This window comes from Bos grunniens, chromosome 24 (assembly GCF_055505025.1).
Source record: "Bos grunniens cultivar Pamir isolate PY7600 chromosome 24, Bosgru_T2T1.0, whole genome shotgun sequence".
Taxonomy (NCBI): domain Eukaryota; kingdom Metazoa; phylum Chordata; class Mammalia; order Artiodactyla; family Bovidae; genus Bos; species Bos grunniens.
Window position 1 is genome coordinate 26,764,188 of NC_141188.1, and position 20,624 is coordinate 26,784,811.

The 20,624-nt window shown below is 42.0% G+C and overlaps 1 protein-coding gene across 4 annotated transcripts in view; it reads right to left on the reverse strand.

Annotated features, from left to right (window-relative positions):
* Nucleotides 1-20,624, reverse strand: part of RNF125 (ring finger protein 125) — a 117,514-nt gene that overhangs the window by 41,308 nt on the left and 55,582 nt on the right. For 3 of the 4 annotated variants that reach the window (XM_086372874.1, XM_086372873.1, XM_086372876.1), the window contains exon 1: nt 5,876-6,718. The exons of the other annotated variant lie outside the window; for it this stretch is intronic. In XM_086372874.1, coding sequence (XP_086229000.1) covers nt 5,876-6,039 — 164 coding nt within the window. In that variant the 5' untranslated portion in view covers nt 6,040-6,718. Of the gene's footprint in view, nt 1-5,875; nt 6,719-20,624 lie in introns of those variants that run through there. 4 annotated transcript variants of the gene reach the window in all.

Below are 20,624 nucleotides of genomic sequence, written 5' to 3' on the forward strand. Positions count from 1 at the left end.
ATCAATAGATGAATGGATGTAGAAGATGAATGAAATACTGCTAAGTTGCTTCAGTCGTGTCCAACTCTGTGCAACCCCATGGACTGCAGCCCACCAGGTTCCTCCACCCATGGGATTTTCCAGGCAAGAGTACTGGAGTGGGGTGCCATTGTCTTCTCAGGAATGAAATACTACTCAGCCATAAAAAAGAAAGGAATATTTATAGCACCATGGGTGGACTTAGAGGGCATTATGCTAAGTGAAATCAGTCAGAGGAAGACAAATACTGTATGATACAGCTTACATCTGGAACCTAAAAGTTACAGCTAGAGAATAAAAAAGCAGACTCACAGATACAGAAAACAAACTAGTGCTTACTACTGGAGAGAAGGAAGGGGGAGGGGCAATTTAGGATTAGGGGATTAAGAGGTACAAACTGTTAGGTATAAAACAAGCTACAAAGATGTATTATACAACATGGGGCATATAGCCAATATTTTATAATAACTATAAATGGAGTATCAGTTCAGTTCAGTCGCTCAGTCGTGTCCGACTCTTTGTGACCCCATGAATCCCAGCACGCCAGGCCTCCCTGTCCATCACCAACTCCCAGAGTTCACTCAGACTCACGTCCATCGAGTCAGTGATGCCATCCAGCCATCTCATCCTCTGTCGTCCCCTTCTCCTCCTGCCCCCAATCCCTCCCAGCATCAGAGACTTTTCCAATGAGTCAACTCTTCACATGAGGTGGCCAAAGTACTGGAGTTTCAGCTTTAGCATCATTCCTTCCAAAGAAATCCCAGGGCTGATCTCCTTCAGAATGGACTGGTTGGATCTCCTTGCAGTCCAAGGGACTCTCAAGAGTCTTCTCCAACACCACAGTTCAAAAGCATCAATTCTTCAGCACTCAGCCTTCTTCACGGTCCAACTCTCATATCCATACATGACCACTGGAAAAACCATAGCCTTGACTAGACGGACCTCTGTTGGCAAAATAAAGTCTTTGCTTTTCAATATGCTATCTACGTTGGTCATAACTTTTCTTCCAAAGAGTAAGCGTCTTTTAATTTCATGGCTGCAGTCACCATCTGCAGTGATTTTGGAGCCCAAAAAATAAAGTCTGACACTGTTTCCACTGTTTCCCCATCTATTTCCCATGAAGTGTCCTTTAAAAATTATGAATGACTATATCATACATCTGTAACACAGAATATTGTACAGCAACTACAGTTCAATTAAAAAAAATCAAATCACAGGTCAAATATTACATCAGTGATAATCTGCAATCACATGGAAAACTTCCACGACCTCCCAGCACTTCAATTTAACCACCTGTATCTGTGCCCATTTAATATTCTACATCCTCTTATACTGATGAACTGTCCATTCCTCTACCTAAAGCCAGCTCCCCCATTGAAAATCATAGCTCTGCAATTCTCTCTTCTCTACTGTGAATCAAAATTTCCCTCACTATTGGTTCATTTCCATCAGCACACAAAACATTCCATTATTTTTTTTAAAAGAAGATGTTCTTGATCCCCCATCTTTTTCCAGTGATTGCTCCAATCCCTCTCCTCCCTTTGCCTCCCAACTCCATGAAAGGGCTTTTGATACTCCCCATCTCTCACTTGCTTCTCTGATCCCTTGAGAACCCACTCCAATTAGTTTTGGAGCCCACATCCCACTTAAACTACTCTTCACAAGGCCACCCATAGCCTCCACATTTAGTAAACCCAGTGGTCAATTCCCAGCCTTCATGCACTTGCCTTTTAAAGCAGCATGGAATACGTGGGTCCCTCTTCCCTGAAAAATACTTCTTTTCTAAAATAATTTTTAGTGATTTAAAAAAATATTTATTTCTTTGGCCACATGGAGTCATAGTTGCCGGCATGTGGGATCTTTGTCGTGGCACATGGATTCTCTAGTTGGGGCGCACAGGCTCAGGAGTTGCCCTGGACAGGCTTTTAGTTGCTCTGCAGCATGTGGGGTCTTAGTTATCCGACCAGGGATCCAATGGGTACCTCCTGCAGTGAAAGCACCAAGTCTTAAACTCTGGATGATCAGGGAAGTCTAAAAGGTACAAACTTTGAGCTACAAAATAAGTAAGTCATAGGAGAGAATATAGAACATGGTGACTATAGTTAATGATGCTGGATTGCTGAAAGATACCAAGAGAGTAGATCTTAAAAGTTAATCATCATGAGAAAGACAAATTTTGTTAAGCATATATTCTGACAGATGTTAGACTTTGTGTGGTGATCAATTTGCAGTATTTACAAAAATCAAATCATCATGTTATATACCTGAAACTAATGTTACATAGCAATTATGCTGTGCTGCGTGCTATGCTTAGTCACTCAGTCATGTCCGACTCTTTTCGACACCATTGTTGACAGGCTCCTCTGTCCTCCGCTATCTCCTGGATAGTTTGCTCTAATTCATGTCCATTGAGTTGCTGATGCCATCCAACCATCTCATCCTCTGTCGCCCCCTTATCTCCCTGCCCTCAATCTTTCCCAGCATTAGGGTCTTTTCCAATGAGTCGGTTCTTCACATCAGGTGGCCAAACTATTGGAGCTTCAGTATTCAGCATCAGTCCTTCCAATGGATATTGAGGACTTATTTCCTTTAGGATGGACTGGTTTGATCTCCTTGCAGTCCAAGGAAATCTCAAGTATTCTCCAACACCACAGTTCAAAAGCATCTTGTATTTATTTACTTATTTGCCTGCACCAGGTCTTAGTTACAGCATACAAAATCTTAAATTTACAGCATGCAAACTCTTAGTTGGGGTATTAGTTCCCCTACCAGGGATCGAACTTGGATCCCTTGCTTTGGGAGCTCAGAGTCTTAGCCACTGGACCACCAGGGAAGTCCCAGGACACTTTTTAGATGTCTGCCTATGAGACTACTATACATTCAACAGGCCTAATCATGAGGTCATTAACTTCCTCCTGGGCCCCCTTCATCTATCTTCCACTTTTGTCTCCCTCTGTATCTACCATATCAAATTTCTCTGAATATTTCTTTTAAATGTTAAATCAGATTCCCTTTTAGTTTCACATATACAGTTTCCACTCATCTCTTTCCCCAGCTCACTGACAGCAGAAGATGAGGCAGAGGTAGGAAGTCTCAGCCTCCAAATCTATTTTTACAACTGATAGGGCCATACAAATGGCATCAGAACATTAAAATGGAACTTCTTAAAGCCCACCGAAGGAAGAAAGAAGTAAGCTAAGAGTAAGACTATCTGGAACATCTTGGAAATGTCACAGATTTATCTTCTTGTGGCCCAGTTTGATTCCGAAAGAAATCCGGAGATGAGAAAACCCATAACTGGGTTTTTGCTTGCTTTATGGAATGACTTTGAGGGAAACAGAAACTATGTTTTGACACCTGAAACTAACACAACATTGTAAATCAACTATACTCCAATTAAAAAAACCAACTATGTTTTGAGTATTACGGGCTACTTTTACATTTTTAATACTTGTAGAAATTTCATGACTCATCTCATTTTACAAACGAAGAAACTAAGATTCAAAAAGATTAAGCAGAGTGCTGATTACACAGCTGTTCACTGCAGATAGAACTTCAAATTCTGCTTTCTATCAAGCTCACTCTTTCACTCCATCACAGTAGATACATACATATTCATTCAAGGCATTGTTGCCATATTATATTTGCTCAACTTGAAACTGGTTTATAAACCGAAATTAGCATAAACAACCTAGTTTAATAAGTTTGGAAATTAGCTTAAGTCTGGGATAATATAGCAGTTTCATTTCATTTCCTCATTTTCCAATTTAAGTTCAATGGAAGAGAGTAATTCATTTAGGAAGTACAAATGGTGTTAGGCGGACTCACCATCTCCAGAGCAGAAGGGACTCTAGTTAACACTGACAAAGTGGAAGAGGCCCAAGTACATTTGCCACAAGTAGGAATATGGAAATTGCACCCACAGCCAGAACAATGGACATAGCTTTGTCAAAACAAAGAACAATAAAGTGAGGGAAGGCGATTTGTCCAGCCCTTGTGCTACTTCATGGCTTTTTTTTTTTCCAGTTGCTGGTTTCCTATTCACTTTAACAAAGAAAAAGATTAAACACAGGATTTAACATTTCACAAGTTTTTATTACCCTTTAGCAGAAGCAAAACACTGCACATACTAAGCTGCAGCATTCAAAAATCCGAACTAGGGGAAACCATCAGATAACAATCTCCAATAGCAATGCTGCCCGGTTCAGTCCTACAAAAGAAAGTTGTCCAGACTCGGTGTCCACGGTGTGTGTTCCCAGCAACCGAAAAGCTTTAACTCTGGTACAGACTAGGGATCGAACCCGCGTCTCTAAGGTTTTCTGCATTGGCAGGCAGGTTCTTTACCGCTGAGCTATACAGACTAAATGTAATTATCCTGAGGGTTATTACTGCTCTGAACTAATCAATATATTTCATACAGGACACAATAACATCTTGGCTTCTATCTTGACCTCGGGGGAATTATGTCAATGTGGACGGCCAGGAAACTACATCAGGTATCAGACAGGAGGTAAATTAGCCTTGAATTTAAAGTACAAAGCTGAAACGACAGGCCCTGAAAATACAGCCACAAAATAATGCCCAGGGGCACTCTTGCTTTGAACACTGTGTGGAGGGCAGATTTTTCTCCTGGCTCTCTGCTGGGCTTTTCGGAGTTGAAAACTGTTTCTCAGATGCTAGGCTATAGGTGTCAAGGACCATCTAAGTCCTTTTAAAGACGTTTTGTGCACTTGCATTCATAATTTATGACACTTCTTTTTTCCCCGGTAAGCCAAAAAAGCACTTACTGCCTCGGAGCTTCATCAAACTAGTCGGTGATCCAAAGAAGACATTAAATGGGTTTTCACTCAGGCTCTATGAAATCTCCTGCCCCGCCCGCCCCCCGCCAATCTTACCCACACGCCCAGTCACAAACCCAATGCATCCACCGGAAGAAAGCTTTTTAAACGAACAGAACACAAACTCACAGACCCAACCCCCAACTACTAGTTACTCGGGCACACGTTAAGGAGGTGCCAATTTTATACAGGGATTTTGTTTTTAAACTCTTCCTAGAAACGACCACAGCTGTGCGCTCCCAGAGCGTTTTCGTTACAAAGCGTGTATGTGGTTTTTAAGACAGTTATTTTTATCCCTACTTCCTACCGTGTGAAGGGGCGGTGCGCAACGCAGGTAGTCAGCAACCTCCGTCACTCGAGTGACTGGGCTTTAAAAGGCTGCATTCACAGGCTTGGGGGTAATATTCAAGCCCCAGACCCCACCCTGGCGGCTGGTTAAACTCTAAAGGCCACAGAAAGTCACTTGGACGATCCAATCTGACGGTTCTTTGAGAGACCTGACACTTTGCACAGATCCTTGCCTGCTCAACAGACCAGCCTCGGCAGGCGTTCTGGACCACACGTGCACAGAGCGAGCAAAACAAAACCAACCCCGGCTCCCGGCGGAGAGGGAAGCGCCGCACGATTAACCGAGGGGAGCGGCCACTGCGATCAGCCGAGCCCCCGCCTGGGGTCCCGGCGCGTGCCGCTCCTCCAGCCCTGCGCACCCTCCTCTGCTCGCCAGCCCTGGATCCACATCCCGGGGGCTGTGCACCTGGGCTGCCGGAGGAGGTGTCTCTCGGGGGCGCTGCAAGACCCGCCGGTTGGTGTTTCTCCCCTCCCTGAAATCCTGTGTCACTTTCCGACTGGGCACTTTCCCAGTGGTCCGCCCTCGACGGGTCCAGGTCTCTCCTCGCATCAGTCTCCTCCAAGTGCTGTCATCTCAATTCCCCATCCTCACTGCTCCTCTAGCATCACCCACCCACCGCCACCCCCGACCCAGGGCGGGGTGGCGCAAACCCAGCTCCCCTGGCACTTACACGTGGCCACAGCGGGTCCGAACAGGGTGGTGCAACACCTCCAGGCACACAGAACAGTCGAAAGACGTGACGGGCAGCTCGGGGTCCCCCCGGCGCTCCAAGGCCCGCGGGGTGGCCGAGGCGGGCGCGGATTTCCCGCTATCGCTGCTCAGCACGGAGCCCATCCCTGCGCCTCCTGCCCCAGACGGTCGCCAAGAGCTCGGTGCCTGCGGCCGGCTTGTTTTGTTGTCCTGCGGTGGAGGAAGGAAGTCCCGGCCCAGCTGCGATCGCCGCCTCCCCGCGCGCACAGCCTGCGCAGCCGAGGAGCAGCCTCGGTCGCGGCGCCCAGCCTGGGTCTAGGGCAGGCCGAGTGCGCGGCCGCGTTCGGAGTGAACCTCCCACCACTCGCTGCCCGAGTGTAGGCTGGGAGGCGGCGGCGGCGGGGCGCACGGTGCACGCCAGCCGTCCCCCGGCCCTGGAGGATTGAAATCTGACACCTCAACTGCAGAGCCGAGGACCTGGGCTGGCGGTGAACAGCGGCGGCAATCGCACGACTCCTCCTTCCGAACCACTAGAGCGAGTGTATGAAAGTGCGGGCGTGGTCTTGCCTGAACGCAATCGGAGAACACCCACTTGTAAGGTGATGGTCCTCTCGGTCTTGCAATGTGATGATTACTGCTGTAGTCACAGAGAGGATCTACGAGCGTCTCCTAAGAAAGTGCTAATCACTACTTCCGTCATCTAATCAACACTCCATAAATGGAGAGGTAGCAAGCAGTAGTGGGAAGAGTTCTTGGAGCTGAATTGAGTCCCAACTCTAGGAAAGGGATTCCAGCGCTAAATTCTAGGAGCGTCCCCTCCCCCAACACCGCAACCGCCCCTCCTCCCCAACCTCTGCTGCCCGCTCCCCGCCCAGTTTCCTCACTTTAGGATCGCCTGCTGTTGTTTGTACTCCCTCTCCATCCTCTTTTGAATATTTATGAACAAATACATCAGTTATTAATTCACGCATTTAATAAAACTTATTCAGTGCCCACTGCGTGACAGACTCCGTTTTGGTGATGGGGACACAGTTTCCAACAAGCAAAAATCCCAGTTCTCACAGAACTTACTTAAAAAACATTTTGGGGGAAGATAATCATAGATTCAGGGCTTCCCAGGTGGCGCATTTGCTAAAGAATCCTCCTGCCAATGTAGGAGAGGCAAGAGATGCCGGGTTCCATCCCTGGGTCGGGAAGATCCCCTGGAGTAGGAAATAGCAACCCACTCCAGTATTCTTGGCTGGAAAAATCCCATGGACAGAGAAGCCAGGTGAGCTACAGTGCATAGGATTGCAAAGAGTCGGACACAACTAAGCACCCACGCAACAGCAACAATTATAGATTCATATTCTTATTATTAAAAGAGAATCCATAGTAATACATAGTATGCATATGCAATACACACATACAATAATAAACAATAATCTTATACACTTCATCCAGTTTTACCCATATTTTACTTTTAATGAGACGATATAAGGAGTCAACAAATAAATAAATAAATGAACTTGTTCATTTCAGATAATAAGAGTCAAGAGGAAGATAGAACTGGGAATGAAGATTGGGGCAGTGAGCATAAGGTCAGGGAAAACTTTTTGGTTTCGGTGATATTTGAGTAGAGTCATGAATAATGAAAAGGAGTCAAACACTCCAAGATTTAGGGAGAAATTTGCTAAGCTCTGGGAATGGTGAACCAGGCAAGAACAACAACAACCCGCCCAGAAAGAAGGGTGTGGAGCTGGAGCATGGGGGGCTAGGAGTGTAAATAGGATGAGATGAGATGGGAGTCAGGCCTAATCATACTCAATCTTTCAGGCCAGGACCGAGAATCCGGGTTTTATTCCAGGTGCCACGTTTGAGTACTCTGACTCCTGTGTGGTTTGGAAAAGACAAAAGCAAAATAAGAATGGAAGCAGAGAAACCAGTTAGGAGGCTACTGAATGAGTCCAAGTGAGGATAATAGTGGCAGAACCAGGGGCTTCTCTGGGTAGTAGGTGAGAGATGGACAGGTTTGGGATATATTTTGACAGAAACCTAAAAGGGCTTGCTGAGAAAAATGGATACAGGAGTGAAGGAAAGATAACTATTGTTTTCTGTAAAAGAAAAAAACCCTCCTTTGATTCCCACATGCCCCTCAGCTCCTGTCCTGTCTTGTTGACCAGATTCTCTGCTTTTTTATGTCTTTGTTTCTTAGTTACCTCCTAATGCAGTTCAACCTGGGTTCTGAACTGACCGCCGCTCTACCGTCATCTGTCTGAAAACTACTTCATTACCAAGGTCACCAGTGGGTAGCCTTTATGTGGCTCATTTTAGTCCCTTTCTTGCTTCACCTCTCACCCATATTTGTCAGTGTTGGCTTCCGCCTCCTTGGAGAAACATGTTTTGGCTTTCTTCTCTCTTTCTGGCTGTTCTCTCTCAGTCTTCTCTGGCCTCCCCTGCTCCATTGGAAACCTAAGTGCTGGAGATGGTAGGATTCTGTCTTGGGATCTTCCCCCTTCTGATCATATTTGGCAAAACTAATATAATTATGTAAAGTTTAAAAAAAAAAAAAAAAAAAAGAATCTAAAAAATCACATCCATTCTGCTACCATCTAGGTGGCAAAGTCTTTATCTTTACTCTAGGCACTTATATGTCCAACTGCTTATGCGACATAATCAGCCCATTGCTTCAGACAGCTTCAGCTCAATGTGGACAGTAACGCACTCACCTCCAGCTGTTTATTCCTCTCTTAGTAAATGGCACCACAATCTACCTAGTAGCTCAGTCCAGATACCTGGGAGCCACCTTTAATTGCTTCCTCTTCTTCATTTACATTGAATCAATCCCAATCATGATTCTGCTTCCAGTAAATCTCTCAATAGTTATTGAATTCTTTCCTTTTTTTCTCTATTCCCATGGCTAGTCACCACCTACTTTAAATCATTGTATTCTCGTGTGACCTGATGCAGTAGTCGCTATATGTTCCGGGCTTCCCTGATGGCTCAGATGGTAAAGAATCCGCCTGTGATACAAGAGACTTGGGTTCGATCCCTGGGCTGGGATCCCCTGGAGAAGTGGATCCACCTGCATCCCCTATTGCCACTGTCCAATCTCTTATCCACATCGCAATTAAAGTGACCTTCTGGAAAGCAAGTATCTTATGTCACCCCATGCTCAAAAGACTTATATGGCTCTCCATAACCCTTAGGATTACATTTCAAATCCTTAGCATGATCTTCAAAGCTCTCCATGATCTTACTCCTTCAGTAACTATAATCAGTAGAATACCTCTGCAACAGGGAATAGAAATTCAACAGAAGGCGCCTTAATCAATAAAGATATTTATTATCTAATATGTAAATCAGTCCACAGAAAAGCAGTTCCAGAGCTGGCTCAGCAGTTGAAAGATGTCTTCAAGGTCTCAGCCCTTTGCCATCCCGTGTCAGTAGTGTCTTCCTCATGCTGAAAGATGGCAGGAAGTGCTCCAATAACCGCATCTACACACAACAATCTCTAAAAACAGAAAGGAAAGATAGAGTTTCCTTCTTCTAGCTCCTTCTCCTTTTAAGTGGGAAGAAAACATTTCCCAGGTGCCTTCTGTAGACTTCCCCTTATATCTTATTGGTTCAAACTGGGCCCCATGACCATTCTTAAACCAGTCACTAGCAGAGGACCATGAGGGTATTCTAACTGGCTTAAACTCATAATATACTCCATAGGGCTTGGCACTTCAGTTATCTGAGCAATACAGTTAGGGGATCCTTATCAGGAAAGAAGATGAAGAAATTGGGTCGGCCCACAATAGGGCCTCCCAAAATAACCATTTTGGCTCCCATCTCCTTTCACTCTCTCCCTTATTCTGTATGGTCCTAAATTTCTGTACTTCTTTCCGTTCCTTGACTGGGATGGTCAGAAAGCTGTTTCTGATCTCAGGGACTTTATACATGACTTTTTGCTCTGTTTGAACACTTTCTACCAACACACATTACTTTCAACTCCCTCTAATTCAAACCTCACATCTTAGTTTGGTGACTGTAATTCAATACTAATATCACAAGGTAGATATTATTTGTCCCATTTTATAGGCTCTTAGAATTTAACTTAGCAAAGGGTACACAGAAATTATGTGGCAGATTAATATTTTAATCCTAGATCTTTTATTTGTGCTTTTCACTAAGGCACTTATGTAGAGATGAGAAACACTGAGAATCTTAGAAAAGAATAAGACAAACATTAGATAAATTAAGGCAGGAAACTGGGACCTGGGAGGATAGATGACAATTAAACAGCTGATACTATTTATAAGGTTCTTAATAAACATAAAATGGACAGTAATGATGATGATGGAATTAGGCAGAGAATAAATTTATAATCTAGACTCTAGGCCCTGAAAGGGATCAGAAGCATACATTACTAAAAAGAAATTTGACAGCCCTATAATCAACATCTCTGGTATCAAGAAGTCTGAGAATCTTTTAGTAAACCTAAAATGAGAATACAATTGCCAGGAAAAATACATGATTTACTTATCTATTTTTTTGTAGGAGTGATGAAAAGAAATGAACTTACAATTTCAAGTGGTGTTGATATGAGAAAGACATGTCTATACTCATTTTTTTGGTAAAATTTTTGTTATAGATTTTATTTATTTGATATTGGAGTATAGGCAATTAACAATGTTGTTGTGATAGTTTTAGGTGGACAGCAAAGGGACTCAACCATACATATACATGTATCCATTCTCTTCCAAACTCCTCTCCCATCCAAGCTGCCACGTAACACTGAACAGAGATCCCTGTACTATATGGTAGGTCCTTGTTGGTTATCCACTTTAAACACAGCAGTGTGTGACATGTATATATTCTTTGCAGTTTGTTGTTAGTACCAAAAACTTAGAAACATAAATGTCCATAATAGGAAAATATTTTCAGAAAGTATGGTACATTTACTTAACAATTAACAAACAGATAAAACAACATTTAAAAATGTGGACCTTGCTATTTTTAGGCCTGCTTGCAGTATTTAATTTAAAAAATGCATGTAGGTGAAATGACATGGATGTTTATTACAGTATTATTTGTAATAGCAAAATACAGGAAATACTTTGAAAGTTCACCAATAAATGACGAGTAAATACACTATCGTACATTTTACAATGGAATACTATGCAGTCATGAAGAACAACAACAGGACTTCCCTGGTGGTCCAGAGGTTAGGACTTGGTGCTTTCACTGTGATGACCAATCCTTGGTTGGGGAACTAAGATCCTACAAGTAGCATGGTGTGACCAAAAAAGAAAAGAAAAATAGAAGGAAAAGCACTTCTATAACGCTCCTCAAAGGAAGCACTCCAACATGTATTACTGTGTGAAAAAGACTTTAGGAGCACCATTATATGTACTGAATACTATCATTTATCTATTTCAAATGTCTTTAGGCATACACACACACACACATACATATGCACACATATGTGGACTGATATAAACATATCGATTTTTTTAAAATATACACAAGAAATGAATAAGTGTGGATGCCTTGAGAGAGGGAACTAATTACTGAGGAATTGGAATGGAAAGAGATAATTTTACTGCATGATCTATTGTTTTGATATATTGAACTGCAATAGGTAAAAATTAATCATTTTAACATACAAATATCCTTAAACTCAACAATTCAAATCCTTGAACCAACATGTGGACAAATGTGCACAAGAAAGCACAAACAGAAATGTTCCCTGAAGCATTGTCCATAATATCAAAAGATGCAGGCACAAAATTTCCATGGGGAATGATGGAATATTATGATACATACATACTGTGGAAGGCAATGCAGTAATAAGGAGACAAAGCAAAACTTTTTAGCCTATAACTATGTATCAGGTATTAATCTAAGTGATTTGTGTATGTTACCTAATTTAATCTTCATAATAACACAACAACATAAGTGACTTATTTTATCATCCTGATTTTCTGCAGAAATAGAGGTACAAAAGGCTAAAAACTTGCATCAGATCACACTGATGGCAAAAAGCAGAGCATAGAGTCCAATCCAGGAAATCTGACTCTCAGTACCTATGAACTTAACCACTATACCATACTGGCGTTCCGTAGGATAACATGAAGGCATCTCTAAGACACTGTTAACTACACAAGGATATTACTGGGACAAGGCATGGTCCTTACTACTTCTTATGGAGAAAAAGCATTATATATTTCTCACTAGGGGAAGGTGGAGAAGGCAATGGCAACCCACTCTAGTACTCTTGCCTGGCAAATCCCATGGACAGAGGAGCCTGGTAGGCTGCAGTCCATGGGGTCGCTAGGAGTCAGATACGACTGAGCGACTTCACTTTCACTTTTCACTTTCATGCATTGGAGAAGGAAATGGCAACCCACTCCAGTGTTCTTGCCTGGAGAATCCCAGGGATTGGGGAGCCTGGTGGGCTGCCGCCTCTGGGGTCACACAGAGTCAGACATGACTGAAGTGACTTAGCAGCAGCAGCAGCAGCAGGGGAAGGCAGTACAGGACATGTTCAAGATCCTAGATTTTTCTCTTGCTAACTGAGTGATCTTGGCAAGTCACTTCTTTGGTTTTCATTTCCTCATCTGGAAAACACAGATAATGTTTACTTGTAGAACTGTTCTAAGAGGTGGAATTCAATGACATTGAAACTCTTGCTCATTGCCTGGAAGGTACTGTGAATAAATGTTAGTTGTCTCCGGCTTCATTTATCCAGCAAACATCCAAGGAGAGTCTACCATGTGTCTAGGTCCTCACGAGACACTGAGGACACAATCAGGAGCAAGACTCAGTGGAGTGGGAGCTACTGTTTTTGTCTGTCAAGCATCTCCTCACCTCGTTCAGTGACAGTACCACATCCTCTTCCTTTGGAGGAACTGACTTTTCTTCATCTCATGTGACTTTGGTGGGGCCACCAGTCATGTGTCTACTTTGCAGCCCTCAGTGCCCTCTCTTGGCCTGAGCAGGAGTTCCTGTGACTGGGATCTGCAGCCTCTCTGGTGTCTGTCCTTCCTAAGTGTAGTGGACAAACCTCCCTTTTATCTCCTAGCCATCTTACCAATGCTTCCTTTTTCACTTGACTCATTTATTCAGAGTTGAGTTTTGTGGCTTGCAGCCAAACTCACTCACACATTCATCCTGTGTTCTGAAGGCATGTCATGGTCAAGTAGGTTAAGTTGGACAGAAAAAGAACATTACATTTATAATTCAATATAAGACCAATCTATTCAGAGAAAGAGCATTACTGGTGATGACTTAAAAGAGCATTCCAAATAGAGGGAATCTGAAATGAAAGAAAGATGGACAGAACAGTCCAGATAGACAATCTAGTGGACACAGATAAGAAGGCGAGAAGTGGCATGCTCTGTCCTTTGTTGCTGCAATTTTAAGCACACAGCAGATGTTAAAGAGAGAAAAACCCAGAGACCTACGCAAAGGTGGTATCATGAAAGCTGTATTTGACAGGTGAAAAAAATTTCCATTTGCTTCTGTGCCTTAGTGGAGCCAATTAAGAATTTAGGTAGAACAGCGACATGGCCATACCATGATTTTGACGAGTCACTCTGTCCATGTCAAGGGTTCTCAAACTTTATGTATCATCAGAATTACCTGAGGAGTTTATTCAAATAGCCTCATTCCAAGACATCTCAAGTCAGGGAACCAGGAGTAAGTTATGGAAGCTGTGTTTTTAACAGTCCCCCAACGGTTCTAATGCAGGGCTCGATGGACCATTCATTCCTTGTGAAATGTGGTTCCGCATAATGGGCAAGCAGTAGAACCTTCGGGTTACTGTGACAACAACAGAGGCGTCAGTTTCCAGGAAGGAGTTACTTATATGCATCCCTAATATAATCTGTTCATCACCTTGACTGTGCCTCCTCAATACTGGATGAGAGTACACTGGTTAATACCTTGGCACCGAAACATACATATCTCTGTATTTACAAAGACAGTTTACAAATTCCTAACTATAAACCTATCAAGAGTAATAAAGATTCTTAGTGTTCAACAGAAATATGAGCATCTGATATGCGATCCTGCATGGTGTTAGCACACCTCCACAATCTGGTGTCATTTGATGATAAAATAGATACTATTCCCCTTTTAAAGGGAGAAGAACATTATTAAAAATGAAGCTCTGCTGAATGAAAGACTTATGAGTTCCCTCCAGGTGAGGACCCGAATCTTTGGCTCTGGTTTCAGCATAATTAGGTTTTTCATACTGGGAATATTGTCCTCAGTTTTCCTGCTAAGCAATCACATTGCTGTTTGTTGCTAGGTTTCCCAAGTAGCATGTTAGGGGCAGCTGTCCCCGTGCCATTCTAACCGTGGCCATTTTCTGCGATCACAGTCACATTACGGCCTATCCTCAAAACATGCTGTTTGACTCCAGGAATAACTTGGTGAAATATTTCTATAATTTTCAGTGGGCAGCACAACTGGCTAACAGTTGGAGCAAATCCACATTTGAAGTGTTCTACCTCAATGAACATGAAATCATGGTATGCCTAGAGTGGGAAAGGACCCTAGAGGCTATCTGACCCTGTTCTCTCATTTTGCAGGTTAGTAAACTGATTTCCACTGAAGTGAAAGCAGTCACACTGCATTCTTCAGCATTTCAAATGGACATATTTAAAGGAAAAATTAAGTCATTAAGTACCTGGAAAGCACTGGCCAACCCAATACAGGTGACATAATCTATTTTGGGAGGCAAGATCACACGTGATGAAGAGATAAGTGACAATAAATGATTTAAATAGTAGTTTAAAACAAAAATAGAAACACTATTAAGAAAGTAGTCTATGATTAATTGCACACAAATACAAGATCTTTTTGTGATTTTGTGCAACACTAACCATCATATAAATAGTTTACTGTTGGACGTTCTTCTACTACCTACACGACTAGCCATCTTTTATCACAGCACAATATCAATGCTTCAGGGTTTAATTCCAAAAATTGTCATTGCTTTCTGTGCTTCCGGTATAAGCAAATATTGGATTGGCCAAAAAGATCATTTGGTTTTTCCTTAAGATGTTACAGAAAACCCTAACAAACGTTTTGACCAACACAATACTATAGCTAAATTATATCTTTTCATCTGGGGAAGGCAAAATATAGTTTGCTGTTATGTATGAGTATATATAAATGTGCTTCCACTATGGAAGTCTTTAAGCTGGTAGATAATAAAAATAACAACAGATACTATTTTATTGATTACTATGGATCATGCACAATGTTTAATGCCAAGTATTGATAGATATGAGCTTTCCTGATAGCTCAGTTGGTAAAGAATCTCCCTGCAATGCAGGAGACCCCGGTTCGATTCCTGGGTTGGGAAGATCCGCTGGAGAAGGGATAGGCTAACCATTTCAGTATACTTGGGCTTTCCTTGTGGCTCAGCTGGTAAAGAATCTGCCTGCAAAGCAGGAGACCTGGGTTCAATCTCTGGGTTGGGAAGATCCCCTGGAGAAGGGAAAGGCTACCCACTCCAGTATTTTGGCCTAGAGAATTCCATGGACTGTATAGTCCATGGACTTTCACTTTCATTGATACATATAAGAATGTGTGTGTTAGTATTAAAACAAAAAGTCATGTATATATTCATATACATTGCTGTTGTTTAGTCCTTAAGTTGTGTGTGACTCTTTTGCAACCCCACTGACTTCAGCTCATCAGGCTCCTCTGTCCATGGGATTCTCCAGGCAAGAATACTGGAATAGGTTGCCATTTCCTTCTCCAAGGGATCTTCCTGACTCAGGGATTATACCAAGGTCTGCTGTGTCTCCTGCATTGGCAGGTGGATTCTTTACCACTGGGCCCCCAGGGAAGTCCATATTCCTATATATACATATACATTTATACACACGTGTGTGTATTGTTGAATGTTTACAATGACACATTTCTTTTGGATCCCCTTTTACAAATTTAGACTAAGAGGGCAGTTTGCCCAAAGTTGAACAATCCCCACGTGGCAGAGCCAGAATTTGGCACCACCTAGTTTAGCCTCCTAAATCTATGTTTCTGGCCACTGTACAAGTACATATGTCCACAGTACCATTTTTCCCCATTATACCATCAGATACATAGGTAGGACTGACTCTGTTCTGTTTATGCTGCTTATTTCTTCTAATGTGTTAAAAGGTTAGCACTCTGAGTTCCCAAATCCAGAAAATAATACAGGATATGGTGAAAACAAGTAGACTTGATTTTTTGAAGGCATAACATAGGTTATTCAAAGTATTTTATAGTATTAAAGATGTCCCTAGAATAAAGCATATGTACACTTTATTACTCCCATTTCATTCAATACAAATGGAAAACTCAAGCATACAAAAAGGCCTAAAATACCACTTATTTCTAGGCTTTGTTGTTTAATCGCTAAGCCATGTCCAACTCTTTGTGATCCCATGGACTGCAGCTTGCTAGGCTCCTCTTTCCATAGAATTTCCCAGGCAAGAATATTGGAGTGGGTTGCCATTCCCTTCTCCAGGGGATCTTCCCCACCCAGTGATGGAACCTGTGTCTCCTGGGTTGGCAGGCAGGTTCTTTACCACTGAGCCACTTAGAAAGCCCATTCCTGGGTTATGCTGTCACAATTTGGAAGGTAAGTCAGTTGAAAAACATACACACATAGAAATTAAGGGAGAGGTTAAATTCCAATGGTCTGGAGTGGCACCCACAGCAAGTATATGGATTTTATGCAGAAATTTCTGCGGAAATCAATGGAAAGAGCTCTTGCTCTGTGCCTCAAAAAACAGGCACTTTCTCCTTTTAAAAAATAGCATACCCGCGTTCCCATTACCTGTGGTGGATTCATTTCGATATTTGGCAAAACTAATACAATATTGTAAAGTTTAAAAATAAAATAAAATAAAATAAAAATAGCATAGCAGTGAGGGTTGTGGTGTCATTTTTTGACAGTATATCCAGATCCATGTTAGTTGCGACATGCAAAAGAGCCATGGTGTCCTCAGGTGTTGAAGTAAACAACCACCGCCTATAAGAAAGCGCTGAAATAAAGACGTTGTGTTCGGTGTCTGTGTTCCTCTTTCCCCTCCTCTGTTTGTTTTTGGTCTTCTGACCTTTTGTACAAGCAACAAGAAAAGTGGGACAGTGTGGAGAGACACAGTCCACCTGGGAAGTAGGTGCATGCCCTTGGGCCAGGGTGACAACGCGCTGTGAAGTAACTCTCCAGATGCCATAATAAATATACAGAGCTTTTATCCCAGCTGGTGCCCGACCAAGTTAGGTGAGGTGCTGGCTGGGTGGAATCACTCTGTGTCCCTTTATGATGAGCAGCGGCTGTTGAAAAAAAAAATGCTGTGGATCAGTGGACACTGGAGTATGTTTATTAATTTTAAGACTGCAGTTGGGATTACTGACAGTGCAGCAGTTCTCCAACTTCAGTAGAAGTCTACCAACATAATGTCTTCACTGGGAAAGGAAAGTTTATTAAAAACACAAGATCTAAGATTTGTATAAAAGATCATACTAAGAGAATGTTAAGTACGTGCCATCATTTTTTGTAGTGTAGGTATAAAATATACCGCTAATGAATTGTATTGGCCTATTTACTTCTTTTCTTGGTCTGAATATAAAATTGGCTTCCCTTCCAATATATTAAACCAGTTACTATTAAAATGTCAACAAGGGTCTTGTAAGCAGTTTTTTTTTGTAGTAAGTAATTTTGTGATCAGAAACACATCAATCATATGATATCGCTTATATGTGGAATTTTAAAAAATGGTACAAATGAACCTTTTTATAGAACAGAAGTAGGTCACAGATGTAGAAAACAAACCTATGGTTACCAAGATGGGAAGGAGGAGGGAGGGATAAATTGGGAGACTGAGATTGACATATACACACTACTATATATAAAATAGACAACTAATAAAAACCTACTATACAGAGAACTCTACTCAACACTCTGAACTGACCTGTATGGGAATAGAATCTGAAAAAGAGTGGATACATGTATAACTGGTTCACTGTGCTATACAACAGAAACTAACACAACATTGTAAATTAACTATACTCCAATAAAAATTAACTTTAAAAAGAAACACATCAATATGGTTTGTTGATTTTTTAGATTAATTTTTAAATTTACATGTCAGTCTAATCAAAGATGATCCCAGTCAAAAAAACAACTCTAAGTTTGCCTTATATTTACCCTTTGTATTTACAATTGTTAACCATAATACATTAGCACGCTCAAAAGATTTAATGGAAATACTGCTGTATTAGATTGGCTTCAGCGAATCATCTGGAACCCTATTGCCAAATGAGAATGAATAGCCAAAGGTTAGTCAAAAACTGAAGTTACCAACAGTGATGGTAGAGTAGCAGTGACACAAAAGGGAAGTAAACTTTAAATGGAAAATTTTTAGGTTAGGGCTTTCCTGGTGGCATAGCTCAGGTGGTAGTGAATCTGCCTGCAATGAGGGAGACCCGGGTTCGATCCCAGTGTTGGGAAGATCCCCTGAAGAAGGGAATGGCAACCCACTCCAGTATCCTTCCCTGGAGAATTCCATGGACAGAGGGGCCTGGCCAGTACAGTCCATGGGGTCGCAAAGAGTCAGACACAGACACACTATATAAAATTAATATTAATTATGAGCTAACTCTATCCTCAACATAAAACTTATAGGAATCAAAACTACACACAAACTGTAAACTGAAACACGGTGCCCCTGGCCTAACTCAGAAATAATGACCTTCTTTATGGAAGGGCAGTGGCTTCTTCCTAGCTTGTCTTAGTGTCAGAGTGAATAGAGAAAAGTCAGACGATTCCGTGTCAGCAGCTGCAAAGGCAAGAGAAGGATCTGTGTTTCCTTCACGCTCAGGCTCTGAGAGTCCTCCTTCAGGAAACAGTGGAAAAATCGATGCCAGATGGCTCTCAAGGAGACGCTGCTAATGCTTCTGCTATTGTCAACTCCCCTGTGGAAATGTTCCCATACAGCAGGGCAAGGCTGCAGACTTCATATCTTATCAACCACTGACCTCCAAGGTAGAGGTGTGGTCTCACCCACAGGTCCTAGCAAAGACCGTTTCTCCCAGTGCCAGTGAGTTATGACTTGGTTTTCAGACAAGCAACAGAAATCTCCTCCCTTTTCCACCCTTGTGTTGAAATAGTATTTTAATCAGTTACAGAGAATTCATAAATAACATTAGATACCACTTATAGGGCACTTATAAGCGACAGATTTTTATCTTCTTGGGCTCCAAAATCACTGTGGACGGTGACTGCTTGCTCCTTGTCAGGAAAACTATAATAATGTATTGAAAAGCAGAGATATCACTTTACTGACAAAGGCCCATATTGTCAAAGCTATGGTTTTTGTAGTAATCATGTACAGATGCAAGAGTTGGACCATAAAGAAGGCTGAGAACTGAAGAATTGATGCTTTTGAATTATGGTGCTGGAGAAGACCCTTGAGAGTCACTTGAACTGCAAGGATACCAAATCAGTCAATCCTAAAGGAAATCAACCCTGAATATTTGGAAAGACTGATGCTGAAACTGAAGCTCAATACTTTGGCCACCTGATACAAAGAGCCAACTCATTTGAAAAGACTCTGATGCTAGGAAAGATTGAGGGCAGGAGGAGAAGAGGGCAACAGAGAATGAGATGGTTGGATGGCATCACTGACTCAATGGACATGAGCTTCAGCAAACTCTGGTAGATAGTGAAGGACAGGAAACCCAGCGCACTGCAGTCCATGGGTTGCAAAGAGTCGGACACAACTCAGAGACTGAATAACAACAAAAATAAGGCACTTATCATGTGCTGTTAAAGTGTGAAGTGCATTACACAGGTTAACTCATTTCACCCTTAACTCTTAAACCAGTATTATTACCTCCATTTGAAGTTAAATAACTGGCATATAGCCATGACGCTTGTAAGTGGTAGAGCTGGAATGTAGCCACGGGTCTGGATGACAATGAAGTTTCAGTTTTAATTGCTGCTCTGTTTTCTATTCTAAAGAAAAGAATTTAAAAGAATGACTTCATAAATAATCCCATAACCCTGGTAAAACTGCTTTCATTTCCTTGTATTCCCTTTCATTATTCATAGGAATATTACTGGGAACTTCTTTTTCCATTTATTGTTCCCTCCCCCTACTCTGTCCTTCCAATTTAGCAAGAATAACCGCTTTCCTAGAAATGACCTTGCACTCAACACCTCGCTCCCAGCCACCTGCCACTGTTTGTTAGTACAGGATGGCTACCTGACCCAAGCTGGGCTGAGAAGTCTATTTCGCACACATTTCGAAATTCGGGCAGAGAGATTTCAAAATATAGATAAGGGAAGCAGAAGGGAGGGAGGGAGGAGGGAGAGAGGGAAGGAAAAATGAATCAATTTATCTCTGCATTGGCGGTAAGTTGTAAAATTCTGAAGCTACGTGCCATTATTTTCTTCATCGTGGACTGCAAAATAGAGCCTTTAGTGATAAGAAAAAGGCAAAAGCATTGGAGATGGAGAATGAGGAAGAACTTGGACTCTCTACAGTGCTTCAGGCTTTAATTTATTCCAGTGGGGACTCAGTCCTTGGATTCTGGGACATGTCCTGATTGTCCAGAAAGTTCTTTCTTTTGTATAAGATAGCTAAAGTTTGTTCTTGTCACTTGCAACCAAAAGAGTCTGAACTATTAAGAATACTTTATAAAAAATAAATGCTTTTCTAATAATAAAAAAATAAAAGTTTCCCAATAATGTG